This window comes from Oryza sativa, chromosome 7, assembly GCF_034140825.1.
Source record: "Oryza sativa Japonica Group chromosome 7, ASM3414082v1".
NCBI lineage: Eukaryota > Viridiplantae > Streptophyta > Magnoliopsida > Poales > Poaceae > Oryza > Oryza sativa.
In genome coordinates this window covers 10,043,922-10,065,991 of record NC_089041.1, presented here as the reverse complement: position 1 = coordinate 10,065,991, position 22,070 = coordinate 10,043,922, and the positions used below count along the sequence as shown (strand labels likewise).

At 41.7% G+C, this 22,070-nt stretch overlaps 2 protein-coding genes across 7 annotated transcripts; both read right to left on the bottom strand.

The window, feature by feature from the left end:
- Positions 1 to 281: 281 nt before the first annotated feature.
- LOC4342894 (uncharacterized) lies at positions 282 to 4,051 on the bottom strand. Of its 6 annotated transcripts, none has more exons than XM_066312442.1 (10): positions 3,943 to 4,051; positions 3,741 to 3,855; positions 3,539 to 3,648; positions 2,823 to 2,941; positions 2,642 to 2,739; positions 1,651 to 1,738; positions 1,445 to 1,579; positions 1,259 to 1,361; positions 954 to 1,066; positions 282 to 751 (listed from the first exon to the last, which is right to left on the bottom strand). In XM_066312442.1, the coding sequence occupies exons 2-10, from the start codon at positions 3,797 to 3,799 to the stop codon at positions 704 to 706; spliced, it is 873 nt and encodes a 290-aa protein (XP_066168539.1). In that variant the 5' UTR covers positions 3,800 to 3,855; positions 3,943 to 4,051; the 3' UTR covers positions 282 to 703. The 6 variants fall into 6 exon arrangements, with proteins under 6 accessions (XP_066168539.1, XP_015645002.1, XP_015645001.1 ...); XM_015789516.3 differs by having other exon boundaries at positions 3,741 to 3,846; XM_015789515.3 differs by having other exon boundaries at positions 3,741 to 3,843.
- Positions 4,052 to 10,835: 6,784 nt separating this feature from the next.
- LOC107277886 (uncharacterized) lies at positions 10,836 to 13,130 on the bottom strand. The gene is made up of 3 exons (XM_066312654.1): positions 12,423 to 13,130; positions 11,596 to 11,684; positions 10,836 to 11,523 (listed from the first exon to the last, which is right to left on the bottom strand). The coding sequence occupies exons 1-3, from the start codon at positions 13,128 to 13,130 to the stop codon at positions 10,836 to 10,838; spliced, it is 1,485 nt and encodes a 494-aa protein (XP_066168751.1).
- Between the last annotated feature and the right edge of the window lie 8,940 nt (positions 13,131 to 22,070).

Below are 22,070 nucleotides of genomic sequence, written 5' to 3'. Positions count from 1 at the left end.
TGCATAATGTCATTAGGAAAAAATTCTCCAGCTTTGATGAAGGCTGATTGTCTAAGCACCCAATTCTATGATAATCAAGATTGTACCAACTTCAATGATCCTTCCCTACGCCTGCCAATTCGAAGGGAAACGAACCAAACAGGGTGTTCAAAGGCAGGCAAATGACCGGTTGGAAGTGAACAATTCCTCAGTCTATATGCCCCAGCTAGAACGGAACAAGCTATAATAATCAGATTCCAATTCCAGTGGAAACCATCCAATGATCATTTTAAACCAGAGAGTTTGATCAAATGTTGCTGCAAAACATTAAGAAAATTACTGCTTTTGGTGGACGTAGCGGTTACAAACAGATTGTTTGTGACGTTGGAACTGTTAAGATCTGTGTAACGCAAAACACCCGCTTGCCTAAGAGCCAAATTGGATGGCTTATCCGTCGATGGATAAGTTGATACAAACAACCCTAAACAACTGCCTCAGGCCAGAGTGAGCATCTTCCTGTAAAGTGCTTGCTGCAAAATAATGTTACACTTATCTTGCAATTTGAACGCTAAACCTAATAGTTTGCCAACATATAAATATAATGTTCTATGCCACAACTCATCTTGATTTCTCAGCAACTAAGTCTAAGCCAATCTCAGGTACAACCAAAACTGACAGCACAGCACCCCGTGGCATATGCAATTGAAGCCAGTGCTCGCACAACTCACATTCGCGTCCTTCGTCTGATACCCATGTCATCATCTCGTTCCACCTGTTCCATACAAAAAAAGGAGTGTAAATAAAGCACGTAGTATGCCCACTTATCACTACCAATTAGTTTTAACATAATGGAATAACAAAATCTCAAGGGCTGATGCTACTATCAATAGTAGAGGCAGGTCTAACGCAGGAGACAATATGTATAATGTCCTCAAGAAACAGTATTGAGATTGTGGTGGTTGCTAGCTCTTTACCTCAGTGATAAGCTTCTTGGATTTTTTCCCTATATTTGATCTCAAATCAGAACCTCGCCCTTTAGGTTTCTTTGCTACCGGTTCATCCAAAAGATCATCTTCATCCGTCTCACCTGCAATCATATTTTAGATTCTTTTTCTTAGTGAAGGTCAAATTGGAAATGACAGGCTATTAACCATTTTGGCTGGTAAAAATCCAACAGATGTAACATATTAGCTTGCCAAGGCATATCAAAATTTCCTTCACATCATCACAGTACTCTGAAATATGTTGAAGTTGAATCGGAACAAAGGGAAGTAATTACCATCATTATCATCATCTTCATCATCATCAGGAAGGCCTCCAAAATCTTCAATGTCTTCCATGTCATCCATTTCATCATCACCTTCAACATACTCCACCTCTTCCTGTGTTAACAAGTGAATCCATGATAAATGGATAGTTCATGCAAGGTGAGATGAGCAAGTCTGCACTCAGTAACAATGCTTACTTCTTCCTCTTCCTCAGTAGGAGCTACATCATCTTTTTCCATTTCAAGAATAGTGTCAAATTCTTTGAAGGGATAGTTATAGATGTCACCATAGACACCTTTCTTCAACCGTTCCTTCAATTCACTTTCAATATTCTGCATGACAACAGGTACATGTTCAATAAGGCAAACCATCAAAGGGCGTGGATAGCATCAGAAATAATAACCTTTTCCAACTGAGCGGCCTTTTCAGCTTTATCCATTCTTCTGAGATGGCGCTGAGTCTCCTTCCTGGGCATTGTCATCACCTTCTCTCTGATAAGGGGAGAGGAATATGATTAATCTTTCCATTGCATCAGAGAGAACAGCAGAAAGTTCACAAAAAGAGTATACATCAACAAGCAAATCAGATTATAATGAAACTATTACACTAAATTATACCACCAAAGTAGAAACTTGTGAGATATTGCTACCATTATTATTTTTTCCATTAGTTTTAAAAAGTTCTGCAACAATGTGAACACAGTGCATCTAATACAATCTTAAGACCATAGAACAAGTCAACAAAATGTGCAACTTCAAAATTCTGTAATTGAATATAACCAAACACTGAGCCAGTTCTTATTCTTAAATCCTAGTACACAATTTGGCACTGACAGTAGCGCTGGTTGTGGCAGTATGAAATACATAGAATGCCTATAAGACAATCAACCAAAATCGGATCCCCACCCCCATCTAAAAGCAAACCTATAAATCAATAGAGTTCAATCTACAGAAATCTGTTACTTTATACTACTATGTTTCTTTTTTAATGACACCCTACAATCCGCATCTTCAACCTTTCAAAAGTTTTACTGCTAATATATTTGGAACTACTGAAAATCACATCATTAAATTTGTAATTAGGAATACTTTCATAATAATATAATTTTATTATTATACTTAATGCAAAAGTATAAAAATAAATGGTCAAAGTCACATCTTGAAGACAGAAAAGTAAAACAACAAACAAGTAAAAAGGAACAATGCCCTTTGCAACCAAAACATGCTAAACAGGTAAGTACTTCAGCAACCATCTTCCCACATGGCATGTATCTCAGAACAGTTGTCCCAGATTTAAGATTTTCAACCTGATGAGTTCAGCACTCTAATAGAATTTTATCGTGTTCAGCTTAAGACCATAATGAAAACACTATGGAAATAAACCTAAGAGCCTACCTCACTTTCAGTTGAAGCTTCCTCATTCTTATCCGATACTGAGTCATTTTTGTCAGGCGCTGCTTAATTTTGTGCACAAGTAACTTGGGCCAAAATTCCTACATAATGAAAGAAAGACAAGCTATGAGACTTAAAATAAAAGTTCACATCCAGATCGAATGACAAAGCTCGAAGTGCATACAAGATGCTTATTGATGACTTCCATTGCTTTCTCATAATTTCTGGGTAGTTTGACCCTCTCCCATAATTTGTTCGGAAGATGGGCTCTTTCAGCTGTTTTCATGTATAGGTAGAAAATACCTGCAAGGCCAGAAAAAAGAGAGAGAAATGAAACAGAATGTAACAAAAAAAATATTAAGATGGTATACATAAGTTGGGAAAGAACCGGGAGCAAAACAATGTGCTTAACAAGTATGCTTAGACTGCAATCTGTATCCTTGGACGAAAGGATTCTGAAGCCCTCATGTTTCATCCAGAGAGCACCACATAATACAGCGATTCACTCGTAAAAATGTAACTTTCTGCAGTACCGAGTTCTTGACTTTAAAATTAACTAATGAAATAAGCTTCCATGGTAGACCGCATTATCTTAAAACAGTCATTGGTTGTGTTTGAACTGAGGGTTTATCCCATCCATAGACTCACAATATCATCTTGATGGCAGTTAATAATAACGATCACAGTCACGACTAAATAATTTCCCTCGAATAAAGACCAATCGTCTCCCAATAACAACTGTAAATGTAACCCAATGTTTCCAATAGCAACTGTAAACATAACCCAATGCTTCCTAAAGCTATTGCCACAAAGGGCGACACAGTGCATCATCGAAACGGTTGAGCTAAAAAGATATTTCGCCCCGAAAAATGGAGGAAAGTGCGGGGTAGTAGTACTCACCGTCATGGTCCCGGATGGTGGCGTAGCGGCTGTTGGCGAGAGGGCAGGAGCTCCGGTTGCATATTCCGGTGGCGTTGTACGGGTTCCGGCAGAATATCCCCGTCGTGATCCTGCCGCAAAACCAAAACCAATTTATCGTCAGAAATCAAAGAACACCACAGCGACGAGAGAAAGAAGATAGGATTGCTGCTCGCATACGTACTTGGCCATGAAGCTGCAGTGGTTGTGCCGGATGCAGTGCCATATCACGTCGTCGCTCATCTTGGCCGCCGCCGCCGCCGCGGGCTCCCCTCCTTCCTAAGATGCTGCTATTGGTACTAGAGGCTGGTTAGGCGAGAGAGAAAAGCTTCCAGATCTACAAGGGAGGAGTGAGCAAGAGGATGGGCGTGGGTACGGGTGGTCACCTCACCGGCGGCTGGCGGCGCGGCGCGGGATGCAGTGGGAAGGCGGCGCGGCGCGGCGGGCGAACGAGACGGGGAGTCGAGGGCGCGGCCGAGGAGAAGGGGACATGACATCATCATCATCGGCTAGGGCAAATTAATACTGACAGGTAATGGGCTTTGGCCCACTCAAGGCCCATTTATTCTTAGAGCGGCCCAAATCCAACCCTAGGCCACTATATGAAGGAATAAGTCCACTTTGACCATAATCTACTCTGTGATCATGCACCACAAAACTAGATATCTTGACCCCTATATGGTGCTGACATGGCTAACACATGACACCTGCTTTGCTTCTTTCTGTCTCTTGCTCACTCCTCCATTGTACTACCTCCGTCCCAAAAAAAATTGCATTTCTAGCTCTAAGGCTTTGTCCCAACAAATTGATTCATCTAGATAAGTTTCCTTAAGTTCTCTCAGCTTGTAATTTAGGTATGCTAATTATATGGGTTAATTCTCTAAACTTACTTTTAATCATTTGTATATATGAAATATGTGCATGCAATGGGTTCATTAAATAAGGTCATTGTGGTCATTTTTCAATCCTACTGTTTTGTCCTAAATTAGCTAGAAATGTAATTTTTATGAGACGGAGGGAGTATTATAATAGGAAAAAGTACAAATTAATTACCCCCTCCCGAACTATCACGGTCGATTAAATTACCCCCTTAAAACATAAAACCAGACATCTCACCCCAACTATACAAACCGGACAAATAACCCTCCTAAGTACTGTTTTGAGTTGTTTTCGACTTAAACTTGCACACGTGGCGCTAACGTGGCAATCCAGTCAGCAAATAAAATTAAAAGAACTCGTGGACCCAGCTGTCATCCCTCTCCTCTCCCTAATCCCTGTTCTCTCTCTCTCCCTCTCGCTCACTCGAGTGGCCGACAGCGGAGGCAAAGCTTAGGCGGCGGGCGGTGGAGGCAGAGGCAGAGAGAACTCGGGTGGCCAGCGGTCGAGGCGGGGTGAGCTCAGGCGGCTGGCGGCATCACGGGAGGGCGCTCTGCGGTGGGCGAAGGGTGCACCGAGGAGGACGTTGGAGGCGGTGGCGTCCAACACCTTGCTGTCGGCGACGGGAGGGCTTCTCCACACTGATGTGCTTCACAATAACTATGTGCTTCAGATTAGTCATTGACCACCTGATGTGGTTGACATTGTTTTAGTGCTAGAAAAGGATTTTCTTTTATTTTTAACCTTATTTTTAATTTAAAAAAATGAACCCTTTCAAAACTTATTTCTAAAATTTGAAACTTTTCGTCACACCAATCGACATGGCGTGTGAAAATAATACTGACACTCCACCTGACCATCTGAGATGGATGTGTATCAAGGATAGGGGTGGATATCGAGCTGGGTCGGCTCGGCTCGTTATCCTAACGAGCTAAAGTGTTGGCTCGGCTCGGCTCGTGTGTCAGCTCGAGCTAGCTCGTTTAGCTCGTGAGACAGAAGAAGGAAAAGAGTAGCGGCATATGCCATGGGATGGGGAGGAGGAAGAGGGCAAACGCTCACAAACAAACAGATTGGAAAAGAAAATGAATATGATGATACATCACGAGCTTGCACTGATCGATCACTACAAAGCAAATGTAATTGAGTGGCCGGATTAAACCAGTACTGCAACATAAATCAGGGGCATTCCAGATCTAAAAATGCAAATGAGGAATCAATAAAGACAAAAATTGCTATAAGACATCAAAAGATTACGGTCTTTGCTGTGAGACATCCAAAGATCGTGAATCTTTTCGTGGACACCGTAAAAAAGTGATAACTAGCTGTTGGACACTTCTCACATTATTTTATTATTTTCAGTTAAATGGAGAAAGAAAGAGTTGTGTAAGTACCAAAATACTCCAGATCTCTCTTCTTTTCTTTTCCCTTCTTCCTCGCGCTTGCTACTGCCGAGCAGAGGTGCAACGCACGCGGCCAACGCGGCCGGCCCGACCCGAGAGGTGTGACGCGCGTGGCCAACGCGGCCGGGCCGAGCCGGGACGGCTCGGCCACGGCGGGGCGGCGGCGCATCGCCGGGTTCACCGCCGACAGCGACGACGCACCTGAAGCTGCCGAGGAGCTCGTTGATGGCGAGCACGATGTCGTTGCCATCATTCGCCATCACGCCAATTTCCGGCAATCCATTACATCCTAAATTTTTTCCCTACCCATAGAGGCACTGCACCCAATCAATTTTAAAAATTAGACGAAGATGCCTTGCCAGTCCAAACTCAATTGGGCTGCCGTCAAGCTCATCATGGGCACACAACCCCGACATTGCTTTGTCCTGCAATCGTTGGAAATCGACTTCCCAAAGTTCCTAGACACCCCGTCGTACTTACTGCTTGGTCAAATTGAAGCTGCGCTATATTTCCCCTTTGCAACCCAGTCTCCCGCACCGACACCCTAGCTGTGCGGCTCTCTCGTGGCGCCGCTGACGGGTGGCCAAGCTCCAGGCCTACCTCCTCCAACCAGCTGCCGCATGCTCTGCCCCAGCCAGCAACTGCACATGCTCTCCATTGCCGCTGCTGTGCACACGCATGAGAGAGAAGGTAGCAGCAGGAAGAAGAACATGAACAGAGAAAGCTAGATATGTGTGATTGACAAGTGGGCCTATGGGTAAACTTGTCTTTAATAAATATTTCTCTAGATATAATAAAATAATACCGTAGGTGTCCAGCAGCTAATTACCAGTGTCATCTAACAAAAACGTATTCTTTCAGTGTCCTCTAGCAAAGAGCACAGTCTTTGGATGTCCTAGCAAATTTTGCCATCAATAAAACATGCAAGAGATAATCATCTTGGAAGAGATGTACAAATGTTGGTTTGGCTGGTCTCATTGACTCGTTCACCTTCCTAGCTCCTTCTTCATCGATGGTGTAGATGCACTGGTGCCGACGAAGCCACAGAGGCAAGGGCCGGCAGCGGGGCCGACAAAGGTGATGCCGCGAGGGCCGGCGGTCGGGGCCGACTGAGGCGAGGGCCTACCAAGGCGAGGGTGCCACTACCGCCTACGAGCAATCGACGGCGCGACCTCGTCGGTGCGTGAGAAGTGGAGAGCGAGCGATGCTAGAGTAGAAAGGGGATCGGGAATTCAAAGTGCGAGAGACAGGTCATGTACGTGTCTCTCCATCTAGGGTTAGTATTTTTCTTTCCTTCATGGGCTTTTTCTTGATGGGCCAGCTTGGTCGCTTCATATTGCTGCTGGCCAACTAGGTACTTGAGCTGTTGTGCTTGGCTCGTTTGGCTCGCGAACAGCTCACGGGCCAGCTTGATCTGGCTCGTTATAACAAACGAGCTAAAACCCTGGCTTGGGTTGTTAATAAATCCAAATGAGCCAAGCTAGATAAGAGCTGAGTGAGTCAATGAGACACGAGCTTTTCGTCCAGCCCTAATCGATGGTGTTTTCTCTTAAACCGTTTTGTAATTTGCAAATCCCTGTGGTGGAGTTGTTCCTTGGTTTGTCTAGTTTATTCTGTAAAGTTTGCAACTCAATCCAACGGTTGGTTTAAGAGAAAGCGTGTTTTTACCGAACCTCTATCGTGCTGTTTTTAGGCTGACGGTCAGATCGCGAGAGGACCTGCGGTCAAACCGGCCAGGCTTTGGTTAGACCTACCATAGTAGGTCGGATAGACCACCGAATGTATATTCCATTGGTTTTTAATGTTGGGGTGTGTTTTGATCTATCAAGATTCGATTATTTGACTTTCGCTGGCGTAATCTACCACTCACCCTTTTCTAGTAGACTTGGTTACTTATGTTTGATCCTATATAAGAGGACCTTGCTTCATCTTGTTTTGAGTTTGCAACATAAGAGTGTGTGGACGTACCTGCACTCACCCACCAAATGTAATCTTGGTGAGCAGCGATCTGCTCATGCTCGACTAAGAATCTCATATTTTCGCTTATGCTTATACTTTTCAACTAAAATTTGATTTTTCAACATTAAATTTGAAGTTGATTTTAAGGTTTTTTTATCGAAGTTTATTTTTCAGTTTTTTTCTTTTAAATCGCTAAGAACACGTATATAAAAATTTTATCCATAAATTAATTACTTTTCATTAGAATAAGCGAAATGATGGGGCCGTTTCGCTTACCATTGCAATTTTGGATACTTCGGCAAATATAAGTTCATCGTCACTCTTTAGTTGCATCCGATACTACTTTGTAATAAAAAAAAAAGTTGAGGTTAAGGTAGATAATGTTCGATATGGTGGAAGCGCGCAGAATAAACTAGATTCCCCGTTCCTCTCAGGCCTACAATTGGCGGGTCTTTCTTGCAGTTATTGGCGAAGCCAAACGTTGACATGTAAAAATGTACCCTGTGTCTTCTGCTCCATATATATGTGCTCTAGCCTCCCACTTTGCTCCATATATCTTCAGCTCCATAATAGTAAGAATGTCTCCAGTTGGACCTTTCTTTTAGTGTTCCTAACTCATGGAATTCCATTTCTGTCATTACATGTCACATAATGTAATTCTCTTATGAGTAAATTGAAACACTGATAAAAGAACTTGGAATGTGGGTGCGGTTTAATACAGCAACTTGAAAAGTTCCTCTCAGTTAATGAACTCATGATGATCGATGACATTACTTGGTATGTCTCAAACGAGAAATCCCACTCAATAAAATATTGCGAGCTTTGCAATTGTTGTTAAATTCAGTTTTCAAAGCAGCAGTATTAATTTGATCAGGAATCACATAAGGCTGAGCAACCTTTTGCCAAACATCATAATCTTCAGCCATCATGTAAGATTACATCTTGTCACACCAATAAGAAAGTTTCAATCCATCGAAAACATGTGGCTTAGTTGTAAACTTGTTAACCATGGCTAAAACTTTAGATCGGTTAAAATCCAAAGAAGAAAACAAGGCTCTAATACCCACTTGTAAGATCGAACAACAAGAACTAGCCCAACCAGGAGGGTGATCGGCTGTAGTACTAAAAAACCAAAATTTTTAACGGAATTAAAAGTTACCCTCAATTTTGATGACATGCGGTCTAACCAGAGTATATGCACCCATCTGATCGTCTAGAAATCTCCGGTCTGACCGAGGTAGTTTCTCCGGTCTAACCGCCGAAACCTGTCACCGCCACCGGTCTAACCGCCGTGTCCCCGCCGGTCTAACCGTTGCAATGCCGTCGGTCTAACCACTAGTGTCCCACCGCTTGGAGTGCTGAACCCGAGAAAACACAAATAGAAGATCTCTCAAAGTAGATTGAAACTTTATTACTTCTCTATGTGTTTACAAAGGGCAACAACATCACTCGTCACGAAAATTTTGACTAAACTCGAAACGCTAACTTTTCTCTTGGCTCAACTCTCTCTAAAGCGATACCAGGAGGCCACACCCTCCCTCTCTATTTATACCCTAGTAGACAGCCTAAAGCTACGAAGTAAACTTGTACAAGAAGTCCTAATCCCCTAGGAAACCTTCCCATACAAGAAACAAATTTTACAAACTCCAATTGTACTAAACTTGGACTCTCTCCAAATTCGACTCCTCATCCCATATGCACACAATATCTCCATCTTATACCATATGGAATCTTCACCAACCACTTGCATTGATCTTTAGCCTAAGCATCCCGCATGATATCCAGATTGTTCGGATGTCATCTTCTCCCAAGTTGACTCCCGATCCATCACCGGCAACGCTCTCCCGAGACATCAAGACCACCTACACAAGCATCAACCAAGAAACCATATCCGAGCATAAGTTCTCACTAACTTGTCTCATTGTTAGCAAACAACAGTATTACATACGCATAGTATTCATCTCGAAGTCATAAACACGAATTATCCACGGATATCGAACAAATCAACCCGAAACCTAAACCGACACAGAGTCGGCCGGTCAGACCGTGGGCTAGCCAGTCTGACCGCTCACATAGCTCCGGATTGACCGGCAGCACCTGCCCGGTCTGACCGGTCCAAATAACCAGCAGTCCCTGTTCATCACTTGTAAAATCCAATCATCTCTAAAACCACATCGCCAATAATCTCCAAATATCTAAACCAATAATCTCATATGCCAATTGTTTATCATAGAATAATAATCAAACACACGTTGATTTGCATACCATGGCCACACTCTTTTTCAGATGTACGCTATGACTCACCTTAGAATAGAGCATTTTAAGATCAATGATTCATCATAAATCATATCATTTATTACTATAAAGTTATAACCCACTAATACTATAGCTCTACATGCAAACATACCACCTCATCATCCATTAGTAATAATTACATACAAAACTTATGTAAGCATGAAACATCATCTATAATTCATTGAATTCTATAAATCAACATCCAATCATCTTGCTTCATATTTTTTTTCACAATATTTTTAACATATATACATCCATCATTTTTATAATAATTAACATATATTCATCCATATAATCAAAGCGTGGGATATCATATTTTATCTACAATCACATACATACTACTAAATTTATTTCTCTCCTAACATATAGTTTGACAAACCAGTTTTATTTGTTAATAACTAATATCATTTTTAGTTTTAGCTCAAATATTAAAAAATATTAAAATTTACTTAGTAATTTCCGCAGCAAAGCGCGGAGATTCACCTAGTAGGCTAGTACTATTAGAAGATATGCGCGCGCGCGCACAAGCTTCTCTCCCTTAAAAAACGCTCATACAACTTTAAGAAGAAAAACATACTGGCATTAAGACTTAACATTGTGGTAGTGTAATTAGTAAGCATTCACATGAAAAATCAGTTGCATGACACTGGTAATATTAAATCGCAAGAAAAGCTGAAACACACATGCAGGAGCAAAACAAAAAAAAAAAGAGCAACAAACAGGAACTAAGTGATCTTGTAAGTATCACGTCACACATTTTCATCCCCAGCCAAGGTAAAGCCATCCTCAGAGAATGGAGCAACAACATGTTGATCACCGTTGTCTCCGTTAGCATAAGAAGTCGATGGTCCAGCAACCTGCTCTTCACCAGAGGACTCTCTAACATGGAATGTCCGCAAATTACCTGAGTGTCCTCTGTTTTGGAGGTCTCCTCTTGCCAGCTTCTCTGCCAAGGTCTCCATCCCCATGTAATGCAAGAGTAGCCAAACATAGCTCAGGAACTCCACGCCTGTACCGAGGCCCTTAGCATGCAAGTACCCTCGGCATCTGGCAGCAGAAAAGCAAAGCATCTCCACCCATACGCCTTCAATCACTCTCCACATCTTCTCGTCATCTTCTAACTTCAGGAGCTCTTCAGCAATGGACCAAGCATCTTCAATGAGCCCTCTTTTACTGGATGGTGACTTATCTTCCCCAGTTATCTCCTCGAGTTGTTGCTGCACCTCGGCGATTATTCTCTCTGCAAGTTCTCTTTCATCCAGTGGTGGATTCTTTTCCTTGACGACACCCTTCAGTTCGTTGTAGGCGTCTGTGAATAGGTTTCGCCTTGTGCCTGGCATCAACATCTCAGGATTGACAAACAGTAGGTACGTCATGTAATTCGACATTTCTCGGCACTGAACAGCATTTTTATGGTGAATAGATTTTTCGCACCAAGTAGGGCACCGATTATTGAGGCCAGAGGATCGCTCTATGCACATTGTTGTGGCATGTTCACGGCCATGAGATGGACTGATATGGTAGAAGCACAAATCCGTGGCGAGATGCCAGAGAAGGACACTCTCATCGAAAGCTCCCTCTAAGCTCCAGCCTAATCCCTGAAAGCAACCCTCAACTTTGAGACTCCATTGACCCCTAATATCATTGAACATCCTGTAGGTGAAAACATCAGTTATGTGATCCTTCCACCAACGCTTCACATGCCCAAGAACTACGTTTGTAATGCTGCGCGATGAAAAGCAGGACTTCATTCGCCAACGTCGGTCAAGATAGTTTCTGCACCCAAAGAATCCCACAAAGTTCATTATCGTAGAATGTTTTTTGTTGCGAACAAAGTATCCTAATAGGTTGTATTGGGAAACCATGTCATCTTGATGTTGGTAAAGGTAGCGTTGCCTTGGCCTTTGACTGAGCTTGGAAACTGAGCTTGATCGTTGGTTTAGTGTCACACTTGTGAATACCTTTACAAAAGGGTTGTAAAACTCTATGACAGCAGTACAGCAGAGCAATGCATAAGTAACCTTGACATCTTTATCATTATAAGATTTTCTGTTACTCTGGTGAAATAGGCCGATGGCCGTAAATGGTAGAAACATTGCTAATTCACGTATTACAGTACCAAAAAATTCACTGAGAGAGCTAAATAGGGTATAATTCAACTGTTTGTATAATTCAACAAAATGATGAAGGCCAGTCTCAAGTTCTTCGGTAGGGGGAGTTTTAAGGGACATCTTTTCTTTTGTATAGAGTAGATCAAAGGTGTCGGACAGGTTGTTCTGTAACAAATAATATGCTTCGTCTCCACAAAGTGCTGAGAATGACATTAGTTTTCTTACGCGATTATCAGTACAAGGAGATGCAAGGTCTACAAATAACTCATCAGGTGTAAAGTCCGCTGATCTACTTGGTTTCTCCAGATGATCATTTCCACAAAAAAATCCCCTTGCACTTCGCACAAAATCTTCGATCGAATCAATCTGCTTGCCTTGCCTGTTAATCGTCCTACGGACTTTCTCGTCAAAACTCACCAGGCTATTGATGCTAGCTCTATTGAGAGCCCAGGGCTTCTCCAAGCATTTGAGAATCCCAGGCACGAAGAGCAAGATTGCCGACTGCAACAATCTCCTGTCCCCTCCTGGCCATGATTTGCAAAAGACATAGATGGCTACGGTGATCTGGGACAGTGCCGTGAGAACATGTCGCATCCACAGCTCATTGTCTTCAATATTGTAGGCAGTTATGCTATCCTGTCCACCAAGGTGAATCAGTAGGATAGGAGCCCAAAGAATCTCTAAGACATCGTTGTTGTGTGTGTGACCAACATCCTGTTTCTTGTGACGGTTAAATAGGGTTGCAAGGGCATATATTGCTAGGGCATCGCTACCGAGGTATACAAACCAGATAAAGGATCTGAGGTAGGATCGGATAGGAAACTTATGCCGGGAGGCTGTAATGAAAAGGAAGTACTGGAAAGCGAGGCTGCCCAAGAGAAGAACCCGGAGCTGCCACTCCTCCCACCATTGCAGAGCATTTGAGATACCCATTCTCTCTCCCTGTCCCTCCCTCTGTCTATTTATATATTTATATATAGTGGCATCCGGAGCACACTCTCAATGTCAATGAATTTAATACTGCGTCCTTAGCTAAAAAATCATATAATATGATGAGTATTCCCTCCGTTAAAAAAAAACAACCTAAATCTAGACATATACACTATGTCCGTATTCGTTGTACTAGAATGTATCACATCTCAGTACTTAGATTGTGTTTTCTTTTTTTTTACGGAGGGAGTATATATACTATTCCATATTCGTTGTACTAGAATGTATGATACTTCCTTCGTTTCACAATGTAAGTCATTCTAGCATTTCCTATATTCATATTGATGTTAATGAATCTAGATAGATATAAATAAAACAGAGGGAGTATCTTGGTACTTAGGTTGTGTTTTCTTTCTTTTTTTTTTTTCGGAGGGACTACATGACCTATAAACAGTAACTGAAAGTCTGCGGTCATCACATGCCCGCTGGATTCCTTATATCATTGTTTATGTCAATACCTTGCACGACTACTTATGTCATTGTTCAAGTCCGTACTCAATAGCATGGCCAGGTCACTAACCGTGGTTGAGTCTATTTATTTTCTTGATTCAACCAAATATTTCCATTGACTTCTGTTAATTTATCTCTTTCCTGTAAACGCATAAAATCTTAGCGTGTCATACTTTACAAATGAAATGATTTCAAGAAGCAATCACTGCCAACAAGGCAATATGGCACACAGAAAGACAAGAACCATGATCTCAACACTCAAGCGGCCAAGTTGTGTCTATTTTTTTTTTACTTCTTCTAGACAAATTCTCTCCATCCCATGATAACTTTATTTTTCACTCATCTAATTTGTACCATAAATACTCCAGGGATGTTTGATTGCCAGCCACACTTAACCATAGTTTGCTACATTGATCTAAAATTAGGCTAGTTTGATCAACTTGACAGATATTTGGTTACAGCAACCGTTGTGGCAATATTATATTCCAATAAATTAAATCCCTACATGTCAATGACTTAAAAAGAAAATCAAGATTCCCTTGCACTTAGCGCGGTGTGGCAAAAAACAATTGATTGCACCATGGGATGTTTGTTTGTATCAAAGGAATTGGTGGGATAACTCCTAACTAAATATTAAAATTTAGTAAGTACACACAAAGCTTAAATATACGCTATAGGAAATTTCATGATATTGTACAAAAATCCATTATAAAAAATTCAAAATATTGCACTGAAAATCCAAAATATTCAACGAATGTGATCAAGTGCTCCACATTTAAAGCAACGAGTTTGACCTCCTCTTTTCCTGTACCTGACATTGTTCATAGCTTGAGAAATCTTGTTAGCAGCCAAAGCCCAGTCCTCCTCCTCGAATTGTTCGAGTTGCTCATCGGACATGTCATTAATTAAAGCAAGAGCGGTAGAATTTGACGATGAAGCACCAATATCCAAACAAGTCGAGGGAGAAACCAAAGCATGCACTAGACTTAGAATCAACTTTGTGAGAAAGAATATTCATCTCATGTGTTTTGAGTTTTGTATAAAGTGAATCCAAAGTCAAAGTGGACATATCAACAGACTCTTGAATAGATGTAACCTTCATCTCCCAAACAGACATATCAAGACCATTCAAAAAGTGGCGAGGAATCTTAGATTGTGAATAATTAGTGTCATAAGCAGAATCAATGGATCTTTTTAAATGTACTCCTTTTTTAAAAGATCTCGATGAAGTTATTTAATGTTTGTAGTTCCTTGATGAAAGTTTTTCAAAGCATTCCAAATCTCATTGGCGGTTTGAAGATGTGAAACAGGATCAAAATCCGAACGAGAAATCCCACTCAATAAAATATTGCGAGCTTTGCAATTTTTGTTAAATTCAGTTTTCAAAGCAACATTATTAATTTGATTAGGAATCACATAAGTCTGAGCAACCTTTTGCCAAACATCATAATCTTCAACCATCATGTAAGATTGCATCTTGTCACACCAATAAGAAAAATCCAAGCCATCGAAAACACGTGGCTACTTGTAAACTTGTTAGCCATGGCAAAACTCTAGATCGATTAAAATCCAAAGAAGAAAATGTAGGATCGAACAACAAGAACTAAGCCAACAAGAGAGGGGTGAATGGTTGGAGTACCCAAAAACTAAAACTTTTAGCGGAATTAAAAGTTACTCTCAATTCGATGATACGCGGTCTGACCGGAGTAGATGCACCGGTCTAACCGCCTGGAAACCGTTGGTCTAACCGCAGTAGTCGCTCCGGTCTGACTGCCGAAATCACTTGTCGTCACCTGTAGCCGCCACCGGTCTAACCGCCGTTACTCCACCGGTCTAACTGGTCCGATGCCATCGATCTGACCGGTGGTGTCTCGACGGTTAGACTGCCGAACACGAGCAAACACAAATCGAAGAACTCTCAAAGTAGATGACAACTTTATTACTTCTCTCTGTGTTTACAAAGTGCAACAACAGCACTCCTCACGAAAATCTCGATTAAACTCGAAACCCTAACTATTCTCTCAACTCAATGCTCTCTAAAGCGATACCAGGAGGCCACACTCTCCCTTTCTATATATACCCGAGGTAGTTAGCGTAAAGCCATGAGCCAAACTTGTACAAGAAGTTCTAATCCTCTAGGAAACATTCCCGTACAAGAAACTAACTTTACAAACTCCAATCGTTCCAAATTTGGACTTCCTCCAAATTCGACTCCGCATCCCATACGCACACAATACCTCCATCGTATGCCATATGGAATCTGGACTAACCATGTGCATTGATCTTTAGCCTAAGTATCCCACATAATATCTGACCGTCCGGACGTCTCCTTATCTCCAAGTTGACTCCCAATCCGCTATACTATCTCGAGGCGTCAAGATCACCTACACATGAATCAAACAAGAAACCATATCTCGAGCACAAGCTATCTCCAACTTGACTCATTGTTAGCAAACAACAGTATTACGTACACATAGTATCCATCTAGAAGTCATAAACACAAATTATCCACAAATATCCAATGAAATAACCCGAAACTAAAACCGACACATAGTCGAATGGTCAGACCGCGGGCTGGTTGGTCTGACCACACGTATACCTCTGGTGTGACCGGCAAACCTTGACCGGTCTAAACGGTCCAATTATCCAGTAGTCCCTGTTTATCATCTGCAAATCCAATCATCTCTAAACCCACTTCGCCAATAATCTCTAAATACCAAAACCAATAATCTCATATGCCAATTATTCATCATAGAATAACAATCAAACACACTTTGATTTAACAAAGTATATAAAAGTTTTTTTCACAAATTACTTTTCGTTTGCAAATATGATGTTTCGCTTATTCCGCGAATAGGCAAAACGAAGAAAGTGTTATCATTTGAGTATTTTTCAGTCCTTCGCAAGATACCTTCTTAGCATAAAGGAACTGCAAGTACGTTAGGATGGACCTTGTGCTACGTACCTTCAGCTCTTCAAGTAACTTTTGGGCTATGAACATGAAAAGGCTTGTCGACTAGAACATGTTGTAAACATTTGTTAATTAACAACCTCATTTAGTTAGTTTGTTTGCAATATGTTATTTCTCGAAGTATTAGAGAAGTATACCTATCAGCATATGTTCGAATCACACGACAGTGAAACTTGACTAGAGAGGAGTGTAAAGTTCACTTGTAGGGCTAGTTTGTTTCTTTCTCTAGTCCCGTAGCTGAAGCCTTGTGGACATGGTGAGCAATACCTTCGTAAGTGTAGACAATACTGAACATCACAACCAGCTCCCACTTAGATCTCTCTGAGCCTACGCCAACCAAAATTTCAGATAATTAATGAGCAGCCAAATGGAATCTTGGTGAGCAGCGATCTACCCAAACGGCAAAGCCTGATATCGACGTGCCTTATCATCTATTTCTGCAAAGAAAGGGTCACAATGTAGTTGCATCCTACTTGCAATGCTAATCTGTTGACTGATGTAGCTTATGTTGCAGCAGTTGCAATTAACTAGATTCCCAGTCACCTTCAAGCCTAAAATTAGCAGAACAATGGTGTTTTCAGCCCACCCTATCATATAGTACACTATGCTCTCATGGGACTCGATTTTGTTCATTATGCCATATATATAGTTATATACGTCTTCAATCGAACTAGTCGTTTATTACACCATGACATTTCACACAGATGACACTAGAAATGTAGTGCCTTTATATCACTGCACGTCTGCACACGCTATACCATTTTCTGTCCATGGTTCTCTTTATAAACCCAGATGGCAGGAGTTCTGCCTACAATTAAGAAGGAGAATACTACAATTAGTAGGTCTTTCTTGCAACTGTTGAAGAAACCAAATGTTCATGTTGCTATGTAAGCACCTTTTTTGTAGTCAGCTCCATTTGTGTGCATTCTAGCTTCCTGTATTTCTCGAATTTATACATCTAAAAGCAATAATGTCTCTCTATCCAAACCTTTCATTTAGTGAACCTAACTCATGGGATTCCATTTAATGTCATTATATGTGTAGTTCTCATTTGAGTAAATTGCACCTTGGATACAAGAAGTTGCCAAGTGGGTGCAGTTTAATACAAGTATATAACAGCTAGCTTGAAAAGTTTCTCTTGTAGTTGTGAACTTGGCAAGCTCTTATTACTGAAACATATTATAATTTAGTAGTGAATCGGTTGTGTTCATTCTGCTGGAGACCAATCTGTTGGCTGTTGCTATCCAATCTCTACTTCTCTAGCTATTTCTCATTACCCAATTGGTTGTGTTAATGAGGCACCACGCATATTAAGGTAGAGGAACAGCTAATTAACACTAGCTAGCAACTGTGGAACAACATGTAACTTCCACATAAGGTCAGAGAAGACCCTCAATAAGACAATAACTAGCTAGAACTCACCATGACCAATTTACAGATTAAGAGAAACTGATCTGGAGAGGAATGTAAAGTGAAATTTGTATGGCTAATTTGTTTGTTTTCTGGTTAAGCGTGGTGCGCATGGTCGGCAAATGACTATTAGCTTCACAAGTGTACTAAACAAAAGAAAACATCACAATCAGTTCCGAGGTCATGGAGGGTCACTGCTTAACTCCATTGCTCCAATCAATTTGAGACCGTCAGAAGCAAGACTTCGGATGTGCATTGATCACCCATCAACACACGGGATCTGGGTGAGCAGCGATCTACTGATTCGGGAGAACAAGTGGATTTTTTGATACTTGTGCAAATAAGTTCACGGCTATGTTGCATCTAGGGATGAAAATGGTACAGCGGGCTTATTTTCGAAAACGGAATTTGTCGGTCAGAATTATTTTGGATTTTTTCGGAAATTGAAACGAATTCGGAAATATTTTCTCAGAAACGAAATCGAATATGATAAGGGCAGTTTCCGTCGGAACTCGGATTCGGTCGGAAACTTTCCGAAAAATTTCTCGGAATTTCTGGAATTATAAAGGCCCATACCATAGTCTATAATTCCTCCCCAGCCCAACCTAATTCAGTATCCTAATTCCTAAGTCACTCAATTCAGCCCAACCCAATATACTCAATTCAAACTTGATAGTTGGATTTTCGTCCGTTTTCGTACCATTTTCATCCCTAGTTGCATCCTACTTGCAATGCAAATCTCTTGCCTAAGCTAGCTAAAGTTGTAGCACACTAGCAGTTGCAATTAACTAGATTCCCAGCACCCCCCCCCCAAAAAAAAACCCTACAATCAATGGATCTTTCTTGCAGTGTACCTTGTGTTTTTAGCTCCATCTAAGCGCTCTAGCTTCCAGCTTCCCACATTGCTCGAATTTATACACCTAACCTAAGAACAATAATGTTTCCGGCCAACATTCCATTCAGTGCACCAGCCATAGGGATTCCAATTCAGTCATTTTTCATGTCACTGAGCAATTTCCTTAATTACCCAATAGATGTTTTAAATTAGATGACACCATACACAATTTAAATTAGACCGCATAATGTGTTATTGCTGTTTTTATCGAACTGTTTCAATTCTCGCATGCCACATTCACTACTGCAGAAACCTTTTATTGGTGCCAGTCGGGAGCTGGTTAAAACTACCGGTTTCCAGTCAGAACCAATTTAAGAGTAGGGATGAAAACGGTCGGAAACGGTCGGAAAAACCCTCTACCATTTCCATTTTCATTTTATTTTCTCGAAAATGGAATCGGAACGGTATACTCGGAAACGGTAACGATATCGGTTATATCGGTATCTCGGAAACGGAACCGTCGGAACGGGAATATACCGATATCGGACGGAAGTCGAAAATTCATGTCGAAAACAACGAACTGTGGTATCATCCCGCATTTAACTATGTATGAAGATGACCTTATAATTTCACCCTTGCATCATTACGCTGCCACACAACACCGTTATATGATGATTAATAAGTTGACAATAAGATTGATAAATAATATAAATAAAGTTCAATGATACTTCAACATCAATGTGGCTAAAGCATACAATGTGGCTTACATGATAGGATTACAGCATAACTAATATTGTCTGACTTTTTTTAGGATATAGATTTGAAGTCTTCGAGAACACCAAGCTCACAAGCTGGCATGGCTTCAGCTGATCAGCTCCTTGTCAAACATCATTCATTATTTCATCATCAATTGACATAGCTATATCGTCGTCCTACAGTGGCACATTGCATGAGAACTTTTATGTTGACACTGTATAACTACTGTTGTAATTAAGTTTCATGCTAAACTAGACTTTTTGGTATTTCCAGGTCGATCACAGAGAGGAGTCAAGATGGTGGGGCCCGCCAGTGGATCCCACAGTCTTTCTTTTCCTCTCTTTCTTTTATTTTTTCTCTCTCTCTTATCCTTCCCTTCTCTCGGTTCCTTTTCCTGCTCTCTCGATTTCTTCTTTGTTTTCTCTCTCGTTCTCTTCTCTGCCTTTGGCTCCTTCACGCGCGCCCGAGAGGAGAGAGGCGCCGGAGATGGCGGCCTGGCGCAGGGCGGCGGTGGGGGAAGGAGAGAGGAGAAAGGGGCGGCATCGGTGGGGAGGAGGAGGCTGGGGCGGTGCGGCGGCGCTCGGCGCTTGGCTCGGTGGCACGGAAGCCGGCGGTGGAGCATGGGGGAGGGAAGGTGGCCGGCTGCGACGGAGGCCGTCGGGGCGAAGGAGGTTGCGGCCGGCGTCGGCGACTTGGTGGCGGCGCCCAACATGGCGCGGCGGTGCCCCAGCGCCGATGAAGACGACGATGCGGTCAGGCCTAGTTGGCTTCTTTATTCGGAATGGGCTGCTCCTTAATGCCTAATGGGCTCCTCCTCCTGCTAGCCAGGCCCAGCCGACTTCCTTCTTCGGAATTTTGTCGGAAATTTGATGGAAATTACCGATAAAAAACGGTTACCGACAAAACGGTCGGAAAAAACCCCATATCATTTCCGCTACCATTTCCGAAAGAGATTACCGTTTCCATTTCCGATACCGACAATTACCGATACCGATTGAAACGGTCGGTGCAAACCGGAAACGGTAGCCGGAATTCTCGGAAATTTCCGTACCGTTTTCACCCCTATTTAAGAGTACCAATGTCTAATAGCATAGTCCCCTATACTTACATGACTTGATAGCCTAAGGACAGCTGTGTTTGGTTACTCATCCTCCACGGTACACATAGACTGCTAGCTTAAAGCCCATCACGGCATCATATACAGCGACAAAGGTGATGTGCGAGTATGTATGGGACACATATTTTCTTGGATACAACCACCAGGATGTTCTGGAACTCGTACTATCTCTGGCCTAAAGTATAAGAGAATTTATAGCACATATAAGGAGCCCACTACTACACTTGGTGTGACTCTCTATGCTACTCTCATTCTCCTACAGGCAGGTTCAAGATCACTACCTGCCTGTTTTTCTGTTGGATTGTATAGGAAGAGAGATATACTGCGTAACGTGAATTATTGTATTGAGCCTCAAAGGACCGGTATATATAGGTTATTACATAGATTAGGTCTTAAATAAACTTTAAGAGATAGAGATAGAAACTAATCCTATCCTACCATGGCAAACCGGATACAATACGATCTTATCCATATACTCTAACATCCCCCGCAGTACAAGCATGAGCAGCGCGGACTCTTGGACTAGAGAAGGAACCACTACTAGAAAGCTGATCTTTGTTGGGTCGACCCAAAACCACAATAGTCCCATTTCCAAAAAGAAGGAGAGGGGGAGGGGAGGAGAGGAGGAAGGGATCGATATGAGGAGATGAGAGGCTGGTTGTGGAGGAGAGGATAAGAGGCCGGTTGTGGAGGAGAGCATAACTGCGAAGAGGCCGGTTGTGGAGGAGAGAATAAGGGAGAGGGATTATATAATACGCGTTGAATTTTAGAGTCCCGGTTTATGACACCAACCGGGACTATTGTCACGCCCGGAATTTCTATCCAAAATTCCAAACGCTTACATGTGTGATAAACCCTCGTCCAGGAATCAACCGAGGCACACAATGACAAATTAATAATAGAGTACAAATAAATAACTATTGAATATTTGCAAATTAAAATTATTACAGAGGTAGATAGTTCCTCTCAAAGAAAAATAACATTCTACGCAGCGGAAAATAAAACTATAACAAACTACGGAACAGCTATGGCGACTCCACTCCACAAGCAACTTAACCAGAACAAGCCTAATCCTCCAGATCATCACCTTCACTGAGATACTCCTCTTCTGATGAATGAATATTGCAAGAATGAGCATATGATATACTCAACAAGCCACACAGCAAATATGCAAGTGCACAAGATAACAAAGGATGGCATAATATAGCTCATTTGCAGAAAACAGCATTTAATAAATATTTAAGAGAATAGTAAAACAGTTGAATAATTAGTCAATATTAAATAAACACCATACAACACACCCGTGTTGCATAGGCCCAACCATATTTGAACAACCAACCCCAG